Consider the following 15,528-nt stretch of genomic DNA (forward strand, 5'->3'; position numbering starts at 1 on the left):
TTTAGATTTTATAAAATTATTGTGCACTCGTGATTTTTCTAGGGTAACTTTTGCTACTGAATTATCCTTTAACCTAGTTTATAGTAGTATTTTTGTCATAGATTATGATTATATATTTATTCATTTGTTGTTTTTCTTTACAATGAAGTTGTCTATATGTGGTAGATTGTGTTTTACGCACAAAAGAGTGATGATCAGGTCAACACACTGAGGTATAGAAATTCTTCACTGATTTAAAAAAAAACTGCGCTGGTATCGGATCGGTATCGGCCGATACTCAGAATTTCTGGTATCGGATCGGGATCGGTTCTGAAAAAGTGGTATCGAGCCAGCCCTATGTGAAAGTCGATCAGAGCACAGAAGATAACATTATGCCGTCATTGTGTAAATGGGTCATCTTTTGTTATGGCATTGGCTCAAGGACTCTTATCTTTAAATTTTTTATAACTTTATTGCCATGATGCAGTACTGTTAAAATTACATAATGTGGAGATTGAAACAAGATACACTACCATTCAAATGTTTGGGGTTTTTATGTTTTTCAAAGAAGTGTCTTAAGCTCACCAAAGCTCTATTTGTTTGATCAAAAATACAGATAAGAGGACATTTATATAGAAAGTAAATGGGTTAAGTATGATTTTATTCATATACACTACTGCTTAAAAGTTTGAACAGTAAGATCGGTTGGTAAGACTTTTTTATGTTTTGAATGAACATTTAAAAATACAGTAAAAACAATAATATTGTGAAATATTATTACAAATTAAAATTTAAATGTATTTTAAAATGTAATTTATTCCTATGATGCAAAGCTGAATTTTCAGCATCATTAGTCCAGTCTTCAGTGTCACATGATCCTTCAGAAATCAGTCTAATTTGCTGATTTGCTGCTCAAGAAACATTTTTATTATCAGTGTTGAAAACATGCTTTTATATTTTTGTGGAAACTGTAATACGTTTCTTTCAGGATTCTTTAATGAATATAAAGTTCAAGTCAGCAGCATTTACTTGAAATGGAAATCTTTTGTCACACTGTAAAGGACTTTACTGTCAATTTTGATCAATTTAATGCATGCTTGATGAACACAAGTAAAAAAAAAAAACATTCCTGATCACTTTTAAGACATAAGGGCTTTGCTTCAAAACCATCATCTTTGCTAACCACATTCTTGGCTACATAAATGCTAAAACCAAAACATCTGATCTGGGTTCAGTTCATACCTCTTCTTTGTTTGATCCCAGGCTGAGCACAGCCAGCGGGCTGCTGGGAGTGCTACTGGCGGCAGGGGCCAACTCAGGGGCGGAGGTGGGCTGGGGCAAGGGCGATATCGCCAGCGTCTGATTGGCTATTTTATTGCCAAGGGTGTGAGAGAGGTATTGCTTCACTTGCTGCCTCTGAGCTTGTTGGATGTGGTACTTTGTTGGGTTTTCCAAGTGAGTTTGAACCTGGGATTCAAACACAGGACAACTCATGTTGTAAACAGTATTTCAACACCCAAATCATCATATTTCACATTCATTTTTATAGGTTTTCCATAGGGTCATACCTTCAGCACTTCCACAGGCACCTGGGTCGGTGTGGCCGGCAGGGCGGATGCGACGGAGATGGCAGGGGTGGCGTCAGTGGGCCGCTGCTGAGCGCTGGAGGCCTGTTTCTGGGCCTCCCGTCTCTCCTGATCCTGAGCCTGCTGTCGCATCAGCTCCTGCCTCATCAACACGCGTGACGTCATCACGGAGCCGGCTGGGGTCACGGGGTCAGCAGGGGTCACAGAGCCACTACGAGGACAGACGATGAGAATGTAAATCAGCTTAGAGTACCACGCTACACCCCGTGCTGTAATCATATTACCACATGCTATTTCTGAAACACAGGGCTGAGAGTTCACCACCGAGACAGCATGAGAACAGCAACTTAAAACACAAGACGGTCAAAAATAATGATCTCTTATTCAACATATCATGACATTTTATTTGTCATATGTCAAACTCCAAAACTGCATTTCTCATAAAACCAAAAACTATTGATTAAAAATAGTAAAGTTCTTATTTATAAGGTCTTGTTTTGCATGCTCTTTCGAAGAAAAATATCCAAATGTAATGACTTTTTCTGCCTGAGGCAAACTGGGAAAATATAGTTAACCAATAATATGACTCCCTAGTTTTTTACAATCCATTTATATCCTAATGAATATAATCAAATCCTGCTCTACATTATTCCAGCAGAATGTTGTGTTTCACTTGGAAATACATCACATTGTGGATGTTAAATGCAGTGCAAATGCTATTTTATGTTGTCAGTATGAAATCAAGACTGATGCATTTACTTTCTTAATACATATTCCTGGTATAATTTTCATCAGTGCACGTTATTCCAAAGAAACAAAACGTTTGTTCTCATAATATTTCATCAAAATAAATTAAATATAAAAAAAGAATAAAATAAAAATTAATTAATGAATATATGAATAAAATATGAATAAAACTTTTGAAACTATAAATAAATAAAAACACTTTTTAAAAAATATATAAACATCACCTCTGAAACTACTTTCCATGTTTGCTCACATCTTTTTCAATTCTCTCGTCCAATCATGTCAAATGGCCACGTCTCACAATCCAATCAACTGACGGGGAAAATAAAGTTGTCCCACATATTTTTCTAACTGACTTTCACTTTCACTTGAAAAATATGTCCTATTATGGAAACAAAAAGTTGGTTGCAGCAAGCCTGTTCACAGTGACTTTAACAACCGTTTTTAAAATATATACAACCATCAACATTTTATCCATTTAGCATACACTTTTATCCTAAAAGACTTAAGAATGTGAATAATACAAACAGAATATGTCCTTTGTGACATTATCAAGCTGTGCTATCAATGAACACTACTTACATAACAACTACAGAGCAAAATAAATCAAATCTCTCTGTACAGTCTTGCATTTCCAACAATACGGCCTTCACATTCCCTTCACACGACTTGTTTTTTTTCTGATGAGTCATTCTGGGAAGTCCCAGAGTGAATGGAAAACCATGTTGCCTCATACACACTGTTTGCAAAAAGCAAATCCAAAGAATACTATGTCATGCAGATCATCCTGTCAGATAAAGCTGAGAGACTGTGGGAGACAGCAGCGTGTGAACTTTGAAACACTAATTCTGCAAACTCTTCAGAGTACTCAAACCACTATCCTAAACATATTACTCCATAATCAATATTTTTTTTTTCCTAAGAAGAGCAGTGGAAAGAGGTATTATGATAGATCAGGGTGTTTAGATTTGTGCTGAATCACTGGGAAGTCACTGGAAACAGACACTGGGAAGTTCTGTCAACAGAAACCCAACGCCCCGTCTAAACACCTTCAGGACAGCATGCCCTGACCAGCCTCATCGTAGAAAAAACATGGGGCACTCACACAAATGGGCACAAAAAAGTGTTTAATTTCAAATAAAATGAGCAATGTAATGAATACAAAAAACAAGAAGAATGTAAAAGATCTTAACAATTTAGAAGCACAGTAACTGCCGGAAAACTCCCACGGAGTAAAGCTGATTATACCGTATGTACACCAAATCAATCACAGGTATGCAGCAAAATATGATCAAAAACTTCTAGGCATCTAACACAGAGTATGTAGGAAGTAAATCAGATACAATTGCGGTTCTCTCATAAGCATAACTGGTATGCGGCCACAATCTATGTGTAGGTGAGAGTACAGAAAAAAACAGGAAGTGTGCTTATATAATCGCCGTTACCGGACTCACCTCAGGGTGATGGGTTGACTCTTCAGCTCATAGAAAGTGTCCGAATCGGTGGAGAAAACACCTTCTACCTCAATATCTGCCACGATCCCAGACTCAGGAAGAAGGGTTTCAACACTGAGAAAGGAAGAACAGCTACGTCAATTACTGTCAGTCCACAAACATCTCCTAGAATCTGACATGTTGATGCAGAGACGGTGAACAGGAGGGGTGTAACGTAAAATCCTGGAATTAATGAAGTCTGCCAGTGACTAACCACAGTTCCTCATTCCCAGTACTGTTTAATACATCACAGGCTTTGATGGCGGGAAAAACCATGCACATATAAATTACACAGAATACAGCAATATCTATCATTTAATAGAACCAAACCAAAGTTTTGATGGTATCATCATACACTTAAAATATGCAAATCTTAAATTCGTGTGTGTGTGTGTGTGTGTGTGTGTGTGTGTGTATATATATATATATGTATAGTGTGTGTATACAAACAAATGCACACACAAATAAATATGTATATTATATATATAAAGGGCATGTATATACATATACAGTATGCTATATATATATATATATATATATATATATATATATATATGCATTCCCTAATAGACTTGTGTACACTTGCTCATAAACCTACCTAGACAGCATCTAAGTGTGCCTATATAGACAGCATTCTTGGCCATCAAAACCTTAAAGAGCATAAATGCCCCAAAACTAGTCAGCTTCTCATCTATGCAAAATTTTTGGCACTGATCCCAAAAAGTGATGTCTATGTAGGCAGATCACAAGGGTTTGAGACATATCCAGTCTTACCAATATGCTACTATAACAGAAAGGTGACAAAAACATCAACAACACCATCACCTCTGAGCATAAAGTATGAAACTGCATCCACAGAGAGCTCTAAATGCATTTCTAGATCACATACCTAAAGCCTCTTCTGGATAGTGGAATAATCCAAGTGATGTAATCAGATCAAACGTTATCAAACGAAAGCATTCCGGTAAATCCGGTTTGTAAACCCCTTCGTCTCATGGTCTGCATCCGAATCCAGGACTGATACGACGCTGTCACGCTGATTTGCCCAATCTACGGGCGAGATTTTACGCGCAGGGCATCGCCGTTTCGCTAGTGTTTTGGTTTCACTAGGTGGCCATGTTTGTGCCACTCCGCGCGCGCGAAGCTCCTCTAATCCTCCGGTGAAATTACGAATCCTACTACGATGAAGGCTTAGCTCATGTATATTAAAAGCCTCATTTCGACGTTGCCTGGTAACCTTCCTGGAGCTGTCAGTCAGAATTCCATATTAATATTCATTGCCCGAACCCTTGCTATTCGTTAATTGGCCAGTTGACTAGCGCCCACTCGCCACGCCTGTCTTTGAGCCAACCAGCTTGGCTGTCTAGGGAGGGCTAATTAATATTCATGAGCCAAGCCTTCATCGTAGTACGGCATGTATTCGCAACCCGGCCTCTCTAGAGACGCCTTTCAGGCTGCGGAACTTTCGCTAAATACCACAATTTCAACGAAATTGGTTCAAATACAAGAAAACCTTCCCTAAACTTAAATAATCTGTGTTTTCCAAGTTTGTCTACTGCGGGCTGCCCCTAACAAAATCACAGCTTTACTAAAAATAGAGAAATGGAAAAGCCCAATATCAGTAGTCACCGCCAGAGGGAGTCACTCCATCAATTCTTTATCAACATAAATTGATTTCCTTTCTATTCTTCTCTATTTTTTATTCATTTCATATATTTATTTGGCTTACCCTTACAATACAATACAAGTTTGTGCAATATTATAATATTGTAGATAAGAATGGATGTATGTATTTTCAATCTATTTCACTCAGTTTTATATAATTGCTAACTGTAAACGGAGAAACAGACTACACTTTCAAAAACTTTTAATCTAAGGTATTTATTGTATCATCACTAATATAATCTCTTGTTGTAATACTTTACTTAACTCTTACTGTACTGAACACAACTACCACCAGTGTGATAATGTGACAAAGAATCCTGAACTCTGAAAGCACATTATGCAACAAGGGCTATGTAAACCATAAAAAGGTAAACTTTTATGGTAATTGGGCTATAGAGAGAAAAATCAGAATTCATGTCTTTTTTTCTGAGGATAGCAAATTAAAAACACATGCTTTTAGGGTACAAAAGGAGCAAAATAGCGTGTGCTCAGCAAGCATTCAGTCAATGCAAGCAAGAACTTCAGAGGAAGGAGAGCAAAAACAGGGATATAGGTAAAAAGAAACAGGGAAAATGGGTGGGTAGATTTGCTGAGTCATATCCCGTGAAATCTGAAAACAAAGCCTCCGGTTTAACGGCGCTTGTGGGTTGGAGTAACACAGACAGGCATTCCAGAGGATTTTTTTTGGCAGGGTGGAAGGGAGAGAGGTTAGTTTTAAAGTTTGAAGCCGGTAAAATGGCTTTGATGGTTGGTTTAGTGAATTTAAGGAGATGGTTCTTTTAATATTCTGAACATTTTAAATATTCTGAAAATTCCCACATTAGGGCATTTCAGGGAGCCTCAAAAAACGAATTCATTTTCTTTAGCTTTCAATAATGTATTGTATTTTTGGCTTCATGTATGTGATTACTTTTGCAACTTTTGTCCCCATTATGGTTTGAAAGTGCAACAGAGTCAAGAGTGCATTTGAATTCTCACGCATAAAAAGACTGTCATGTGCCAATGGCTTCTTCCTCCTGCACACACTATTTAGAGACTTGCATTTTGCACAAAAACAATATTTGCAATGTCCAAAATCTGCTTTTGGTTACTGTGCATAATAATCCTAATATTTCAATCATTTGAATGTGAAATAACCTATGAATAATTGCATACATTCCTTTGAGTACAGTCAAGTTATACACAAAAATAAACTGCGTAACCCTAAAAAATGCGACACCAAAGGAACAGTCTGATTCTGAATCTACACCATAAAACCTAACTATCAGCACTGCAGTGAATGCAAGATGTTGATGCAACAAAGAGTTGAACAACCTCTAATCCAAAGCATCCAGATACACCGATTTGCTTATAAAGCATCTAAATTGAGTTTATCTTCCAGCTGTCAATATTTTCACATCTCTAAAGTAGCCTTAAGATGTTCAACAAAAAAATTAATCAATTTCGCCTATGATCTAGTGAATTACAGTCTGCAGGATTCATGCATGTAGAGGCAAAACAACAAACAATCACTTTGCTGTTTGAGTTAGTCATTAAAACTAGAGAGTTTATGTGATGCTCTTGCACTCACCTGATGAGATTGACAGATTCGGCGGAGGAGTCTAATATGACGTAGACGGTCTGAGGACGCTCGAGCGGCGCCTGTTGCCCAGGTAACACCACTTCCGGTCTACCCATCTCGGGTCTGACGGAAGGCAGGCTGGACATTTCTCCAGGTGTAAGATGGTATTTACAAACAGCAAAACAAACGAGCTCGAGTAACCGAGAATAATAATAAAGCTAAAGAGCTAAAGTTCACAAACAATATCAAACCAGTTGTTTTCTGAAGAGGTTAAAACAGAGGACCGTCGTACTAACGTTACCCGACCGCTAGCTAGATGTTTACTGCACGCGTTTCCTCAGATTCCCGTATCAGTGCTTTCTTTATCAGTCTGCACTAGAGCTTGATTGAAAATAAAGTCTTAGAAGTTTAAAGTCCTTCGTTCCTCTATCAGAGTCTGGCTGCTGTGCAAACAGTTATATCGCTCTCTTCTCCGCGTAAATCTGACTGGAAAACCCCACAGTGACGCTCCATGATCAGCCGAGTGTGGACAGACAGACGAGCGGTCCAATAGCTTTGCAGAATGGGCGGGGCTTCACTGCGATCAGCCAATAGACGACCGATAGAATATTTGTTTACTTCAAACGTTAGGTCAGCCTTTGATATAATATTACAAACTATTTCGTCATCCCTTAGTTTTGGATGATGAACGTCTGTGATATTAGACTGAAAAGAATAATAATTTTATTTTTTTTACGATTTAATGAATACTCTGTGATTTAATTGAGTATATAGTATGGCATCTTATTTGCGTAGCCTATATAAAATAGACAAAATATTTATTTCATTTAAACTTATTATAGCCTAGGCATAGGTATGTGTTTTTGCTACATTTCACGAATAGGGTACACCTAAAAAAACAAACAAACAAACAAACAAAAAAAACATTAGATCCTGTAATCCCATCTGTTTTTGAGACCTATAACGTTTGATAAACTACGGCTAGTTTAAAGCACGAATGTGTGTATCTCCTTTTTAAAATGAACAGTATAAATTGGAACTATATTATAAAAGACAGATAATGTTATCATTTTTTACAGAATCGGAATCAGAATTTTGACCCACAGCATAATGGGAAGTAAATAGGATCAGCATCTTCTGAAAATTAAGCATGTCCTTTTACTAACCAATTAAAATAAACAAGAAAGAAAGAAACACATATTATATATAAATATGCGAACTATATATGTAAACATACATGAGCTCTGGTAAGATATTTAAATGTACAAGCTTCTGTATCACATTATTTGCATAAAAGAAATGAATGAGACACTCTTTTTGTTCTTTTATTACTTTATTTCATAAACATTTTCATGATCTCGCACAGATTTCATTGGGATATTAACATACAATGGTACCCAGTGGCCTGCCACTAATTTAATCAACAATAATAATTATAATAGTACTTGAAATAACAGTAATACCCATTATGTGTACAATAAACCAGGTTTCATGAGGGAAAACAATAGCATGTATACTTGTGCCATATAGTGTGATGGTTCGGCTAATAGGCTTGAAAAAACAAACAAATCAAAGCTCGTAATGCAGCCATTTCTTGGTTGTCTGAGAGTGTTTCTGAGCACAATGACACATGTGAACTGTCCTTGAGAAGATAGGGCTATCTGGCAATGTTTTACAAATCCCCCTCTGTTGATTTGTTGCAGACGTACGTCACATGAAGAGTCGGCAAAAAATGACAGAAACAGGTCAGGAGGCGCTCATTCCACTACCTCGGGTTTGGCATGCTGTGATGATGCCAGAGAGCAGAGGAGAAGGAATGGCAGATCATCTCTAGAAAGGTAATCATTAACATCTATGAGCAAAACAGCTGTCCATGCCTCAACATTTCTCTCTTTAGATTCCATATAAAAAACCGCTTGACCAAACCCTGGTTTACAATGAACAGGGTTTAAAAGTTTGGTGCGTAACAAAGTAATCATCCTCATGGCAAAATGGTTTGGCGCAATAGAACTAGGTTATAAAAATGAACAAGATTAGAACACTCAAGTCAAAAATCCAGGTGTAGGAACAGATTACATCATCATCGGTATGCAGATCTGAGCATATACAATATATACAATGTAATTTAATTCTCTGTTCTGCACCACAGAGATGTAATGGTTTCTCCCAAATGATTCTTACCACACAGAATAATCCTTAAAGTACCATTGTGTTCTTCCTCCATATTAAAGACTAGAAACTCTCATTTTATAGCCTGTTCATGTAAGTATGCAGGAAAACTGAATTCCTGATCCCATTATATCATATATTTATAAACACAAAGCTGTTCCCTTAATCAAACAATAAAATAGCACCTGTTTCTGTATATGACACTTTGCTCAGATAGTTTTGCTTAAAAATGCACGATTGTTCAGATATCTTTGCTAAAATTAACTACAGTGTATTTCATCTGCATCTTCTTTGAATAATGTAGTTTTTGTGAGATTTCAAGAGAAATAAATCCCTTAAAAAATAGTTTACAAATACATTTTGTGGACTAAGCGATGAAGAATAGAAACTAAAATATTAAAAATCAAATTTCATGCATTGACTTCCAATTATTGTGGGACTAAAACATACTTCGAGCACACAGAAACAATAACTTAAATTCTCCCAAATGTTAACAAATAGCGTTTTTCCTTTGTATTTTGGTAGTGTTCATCTTTTGGTTCATTGCAAAGTTTACTACAAGTACCTCAAGGAGTAAAAAAATAAAATAAATAAATATTAGCATTAAACAAAAAAAGAAAGGTAAAGAAACAAAATATGTGACAAACACTTCAATTTCTAATACACATTTTCTGCAGTATACTTTGGCAAAAAACAATGTGTAGATAAGCACAAGGTTGCAAAATATCAGTAAGGCAGGATATCAAGAACAATAATACTGAGAGAAGCAGGAAGATGAATGTGTGTGTAAGCGTGAGTGACGGGCAGGCTCAACTGAGGATCTGGGAATGACCAGTACAAGTCATAAACATAATGAACTGAACACACGCAGCCCTGTCCCAAAGCCATGCACTGCCATCAACAGTCCAAAAACCTCTTGAGGAAGGAAACCGCAGACAGGCTGGAAACACACCGACTGATTCACCTCTACTTACTCCAGCGATGTCTTTGACAACAAAGAGCGAGATTAAAGCAATATCAAACACAAAAAAGTTCAAGCAGTTCTCAGTGAGTCACCAGGCGTTCACATTGGCATTCGAAAGAGGCTCAGAAGCTCTTTCTAAAACACTGAATATCAACCTCTGGAAAAAGTGGTAAAACGAGAGAACCTAAGCTTTTCTTGACCTGGAATTTACCACAATGCTCAGAAATCCATTTAAAACTGCACATAACAAAGATCAAACACCAAAGCTCATCGACAATACCTAACCCACAAAACTGGGCTCAGAGGAATAAGTTATATTTACAAATGAATTTGTCCTTTAATCTTTTGCACTTTTCATACACAAATACAACACGGGTGAAAACGTTTGATATCCTCATCAAAACTTTTACCTTTTTTTATTTATATATACTATATTTATCAAAAACCCTCTAAATAAGGCAGGGATATCATTGAGCTCACAATGATATATACTAGCCCGATTCAAACACACCCTCATAACCTAAAATCCTCATATTATCTGCATTCTTATCAAATGCCACAACACCCCTGCATTCATAAAATCACTCATGCTCACTCAAAAAAACTGGATAAAATCTATTTTATCCTGTAGGGAGAGCCCTGTCAGTTCCTTTGATTGAAACCTATTACACACGTTTTCCTCCTCTGAATTGTTTTTCCTTACAGTTTGAACAAAAGGGACAGTCTTAGGTGTGAATCTCACAAAAACATGTCCAGGTCACATTCTATGAAAGCCTGATTCTGCCACGGAATAAAAAAATATTAAAAATGTAATGGCAAATCTTTTATTTCATAATTCTGATTTCTTTTTCCTCACAATTCTGAGTTTATATTTCACAATTCGGTTTGTTTTTTACAATTATGAGAAAAAAAATCTGAATTAATATCTCGCAATTCTGACTTTTTTCTCTAAATTCCGAGTTTACATCTCGCAATTCTTTTTTTTTTTTTTTCATGAAAAAAAAGGTATGTGCGACTTTTTGTCTCACAAATCTGACTTTTTTCTTGCAATTGCGAGTCTATATCTCACAATTCTGCCTTTTTCTCAGAAAGAATTATGAATTTACATCTTGCAATTATGAGTCAGAATTGTGAGATATAAACTAAGAATTGCAAAAAAAAAGTCTGAATTGTGAGATAAGAAGTCACAATTACCTTATTTTTTATTGCTTCAACACATTTCACCCCCAAAGCACCATTAAGGTTTTATTTATTTTTTACATTGTGACATACTAAATACAATTAAGATGTTTTGTTTTCCTGTTTTTCTCAATAGTTCTTATCAGATTCTCATTACTGCAACATGTTTTTTATTTAAATCGGCATGAATTAAAGACAGTACATCATATAATACTACACTTTATAAATATTTTGCAATTTAAATAATATAAAATTTATTTCACCTTACAGTAATGAGATTTTTACTAATAAACCATGTCACAGTGAAACAAAAATCTTAATAGTCATTCAAACAAGATTCATTTACTTTATTTATATGCAAAATAAAGTTTTCAATTTTGTTTCTTGACATGTTCCCTGACATTCACTCCTAGAATGTGCGCGCGCTATGATGAGTGTCCACTAGGTGGCAGAGTAAATTTGTTGGTGTTTTCTGAGTTGAAGGACCGTGGAGTCAACAGGAAGCACATATTTCTATCATTGTGAGTGGTTAAAACCGCTTAATAAATATTCCTGCTATGTTCCAGTAGTTTCTGATTACCACACATGTACAGAGGCTTGCATAGCTGAACAACAGTTCATGTGGCCAGTCCTGTCACAATTCACTACTAATGCAATAGCCAATGTTTAACATGTAATCGAAATGAGAAATCCAGGATTTGATCCTCTTACCAAGCGGATTATTGCCATTAATATTGGCAGGATTCATAGTCTACTGACTTTTGCTGATTTAAAATCAACAAAATCAGTCATTCCTTCCAGCTTCTGGTTATGTAAACGAGGGTATTTTACTGTAGACTCTCTAAGTCACCTAAACATTTCATGAAACCAGGCCAAACATTCACGCACAGCCAGCAAACCGTAGAACCATCTCACTTTGCTAAACCATAGCCTCGCTCGAGAAACCACTTCACAACACCTCGAGATTTGGCAGAAACAGTCGATTTAACAAAGAAACTGCTAGCGGCCGAAAGAGCTGATGCACTTAATCACGTGTCCTCTGATAAGTCGTCTTTGAAGTGTGCACACTTTTGTCAGATTGTTCCAAACACTGGTCACTCACACAAGATGAGCAATACACAGAGAAACATACCTGTAGATATTTCATGCAATTTACAACTGACAATTAATACAGATGTGTGTAAGAGAGAAGGTATACGTGTGTGTGTGTTTTTTGTCTATTATATCCTGTCGCTGTGGTCACATTTGTACAGTTTGTGTGTGCAAAATGATATCATATTTTCAGCCAATCATGTGCTTTCTCCCGTAGGTACTGGCTCCTCCCCTTCTTCCTCGAGGGCCTCGGATATCGGCCCGTTTGACTGCAGCTCCTCACCCCTGCCGGCTCTCGATAAGACCTCCATCCAACGTCGCTGCAGTTCCTCACAGTCGGCACTGAAGTAAACGGTCAAATGACTCTGGCTCATTTTGAAGGCATTGCGACGTTCTAGACGGTCACTTGATTCGGGTAGAGACACCTCGAACCCGATGAGGGGAATACTGCGCTGGGCTTTGACATCCTGTGCGTATGGAGAGAGAAAGGTTGACTTCACTGGTCAACCATTAACTGACCACTGTGAACCGCATTAGTCATGGAATGAACACTAAGGCCTTGTTTACACCTAGTGTTAACATCTGTTTGATCACATGATTCTGGCAGTAACATGCATGTCAAATGCATCTCCTGTAACCATGTGTGACCAAATGTCATGTTGACGTCAGACAAACATATGCACTACCGTTCAAAGGTTTGGGGTTGGTAAGATTTTCAGTGTTTATGAAAGAAGTCTCTTCTACTCACCAAGGCTGCATTTATTAGATTAAAAATACTGTCAAAATGGCAATATAATAAATAACTGTTTTCTATTTTAATACATTTAAAAATGTAATTTATTCCTGTGATGCAAAGCTGAATTTTCAGCATCATTACTCCAGTCTTCAGTGTCACATGATCCTTCAGAAATCATTCTAATATGCAGATTTTTGTTCAAAAGAACAGCGTTTATTTGAAATAGAAATCTTTAGTAACATTATAAATGTCTTTACTATCACTTTTAAACAATTTAATATTTACTTGCTGAATAAAAAAACTTTTTTATTTTTTAAACTCTTGAACGGTTGTGAATATATTTGAGCTTTTGCAAATTCTTTAATCTTGCATCATTTCTTATAAAGCCACATGGAATGGGCAAAGTTTGAAACCTTTGTTTTAACAGAATGGTTGACTGAAATTTGTCCAGGACAGATCAAGCAAGCCTGAATCCCCAAAAATATGATAATACCAGGTGTACATAAAGTCATGATGGTTCAAATTCTTGTCAAAAATACAGAAAAAAATAAGACATCACATTAATGTTTTACAATAACAAACACACTTTCATAAGAGTGGTGTATAAACCTGTGGATTAGTTGATGCAGCCCCGTTTGATCGTCTTACCTGCGGAGCACCATAGATATACAGCACCAGTGGTTCACTGTCAGGGATGACAAACCAGGCCTTCTGCCATCCACGTCCACTTCCCTTCTCCATATGATGCAGGAAACTACACAACACACTGTTCTCAGCTGCCACTGAGGCCTGTTTCTGTAGAAAAACAGAGGAGAAGAATTATAGACCACCACTAGCTTTCATGCTTTGGGTTGCCAGATGTCAAGAGTTTAAATCTGCCATCAAACCTCTAGAATGGAGCGGCGTCTCTGTGTGCTGTTGCTCAGACTGGCCGGAGAGGGTGGCACTCCCACTAGTGTGGTGTAGCAGTCTATACACACGCGGTTGGCTCGGTTATTATCGTACAACAGACGGGCACGGAATTCTGAACACTTTCCACACACCACCTGAAATCAAGAAGCCCCACGTCAGCCCATCGGGAGCATGTTGAGTCAAATAACAGTTACATCAAATAACATACATGTCCACAGGCTTTGCAGTGATGCCGTCTTTTGGTAATAGAGTTGAAAGGCTCCTGACACTTCATGCACAGCGTGACCTCTTTCTCCCGGATTGGAGTGGGCGCTCGCTTTCCAAGCTCTGTGCAATTCTGAAAACAAAGAGCGGTCATTTCAACAATGTCATTGCATTAGAGCAAGTCATCATTAAAGGGGTCATATGATGCGATTTCAAGTTTTCCTTTCTCTTTGGAGTGTTACAAACTGTTTGTGAATAGATAAGATCCCTAAAGTTGCAAAGACTAAAGTCTCAAACCCAAAGAGATATTCTTTATAAAAGTTAAGACTGGTCCACGCCCTCCTAAAACGCCTCGTTTTAACACGCCCTCACATGTCTACATCACTGTGTGGGAAGATTTGCATAACACCGCCCAAATGTTCACGCAAAGAAAGAAGGCGTAACTTTATTGTTGCTGACGCCGCCGCCGCCGCCATGTTGTGAAGACGCTGTGTGTTTCGTTGCGAAAGAGAAAATACTTTGTTTGGCCTTCCAAAAGAGGACACAACTAGAAATCAGTGGTTAAGTTGTATTTACAACACTGTTCCACAACAGTTCAACCCAAATATTCAGATGTGTGCAGCACATTTTATGGAGGACTGTTTCCTGATCCTGGGAGAGTAGACAACAATGCCGGCTGTTCTGACTCACAGACACAAAGTACGTTTTCATATTTAAAGAATTTGACACTGATGATTCAAACGCGAGTTTTGAGCAATTGTAGAGTAGCGCTTGTTGTTTGTAATTTCTCCGATCACAAATGCAGAAATGGTTTTATGTTTACGCGGCGCGATGCAACGCAACACGTAAAAAGACAGTATAAGTCATTATAATCAGTAATTATGTCCCCACTGGATGCAACAAATGAATCATTTGTAATGGGTTTTATTGGTTTTGTATCATCACTCCAGGACACGGCATCACAGTATGGTAAGGGATGTAACATTTCCGTCACACGCTTGAGGTATTCGGCCAATCACAACGCACTGGATAGCTGGCCAATCACAGCACACCTCACTTTTTCAGACCGATGAGCTTTGTAAAAATCGACACGTTTCAGAAAGGCGGGGCATAGAGGAGAAACAATAATGTACAGTATGTGGAAAATAATGTGTTTTTTTAACTTTAAACCACATAAACACATTTCATTACACCAAATACACAAAATAATGTTCTTTTTAACAGCATCATATGACCCCTTT

General features: G+C 37.4%; 2 protein-coding genes across 4 annotated transcripts in view; both read right to left on the minus strand.

Annotated features, from left to right (window-relative positions):
* Positions 1-7,537, minus strand: part of LOC107727418 (transcription factor E3-like) — a 17,422-nt gene extending 9,885 nt beyond the window's left edge. For 2 of the 3 annotated variants that reach the window (XM_016537284.1, XM_016537283.1), the window contains exons 1-4: positions 7,041-7,537; positions 3,767-3,880; positions 1,548-1,776; positions 1,222-1,446 (exon numbers count right to left, since the gene is read on the minus strand). In XM_016537284.1, the coding sequence (XP_016392770.1) occupies positions 1,222-1,446; positions 1,548-1,776; positions 3,767-3,880; positions 7,041-7,177 (705 nt within the window). In that variant the 5' untranslated portion in view covers positions 7,178-7,537. Of the gene's footprint in view, positions 1-1,221; positions 1,447-1,547; positions 1,777-3,766; positions 3,881-4,694; positions 4,909-7,040 lie in introns of those variants that run through there. The other variant, XM_016537285.1, reaches the window with a different exon arrangement.
* A 4,075-nt stretch (positions 7,538-11,612) lies between these two features.
* The window catches only part of fgd1 (FYVE, RhoGEF and PH domain containing 1), a 16,167-nt gene continuing 12,251 nt past the window's right edge, over positions 11,613-15,528 (minus strand). The window contains exons 12-15 of the mRNA XM_016537282.1: positions 14,292-14,420; positions 14,059-14,217; positions 13,820-13,966; positions 11,613-12,902 (exon numbers count right to left, since the gene is read on the minus strand). Of these exons, the coding sequence (XP_016392768.1) occupies positions 12,633-12,902; positions 13,820-13,966; positions 14,059-14,217; positions 14,292-14,420 (705 nt within the window). The 3' untranslated portion in view covers positions 11,613-12,632. The remainder of the gene's footprint in view (positions 12,903-13,819; positions 13,967-14,058; positions 14,218-14,291; positions 14,421-15,528) is intronic.

The sequence above is a fragment of the Sinocyclocheilus rhinocerous genome, unplaced genomic scaffold (assembly GCF_001515625.1).
Source record: "Sinocyclocheilus rhinocerous isolate Xijiao unplaced genomic scaffold, SAMN03320098_v1.1 scaffold487, whole genome shotgun sequence".
NCBI classification, from domain to species: domain Eukaryota; kingdom Metazoa; phylum Chordata; class Actinopteri; order Cypriniformes; family Cyprinidae; genus Sinocyclocheilus; species Sinocyclocheilus rhinocerous.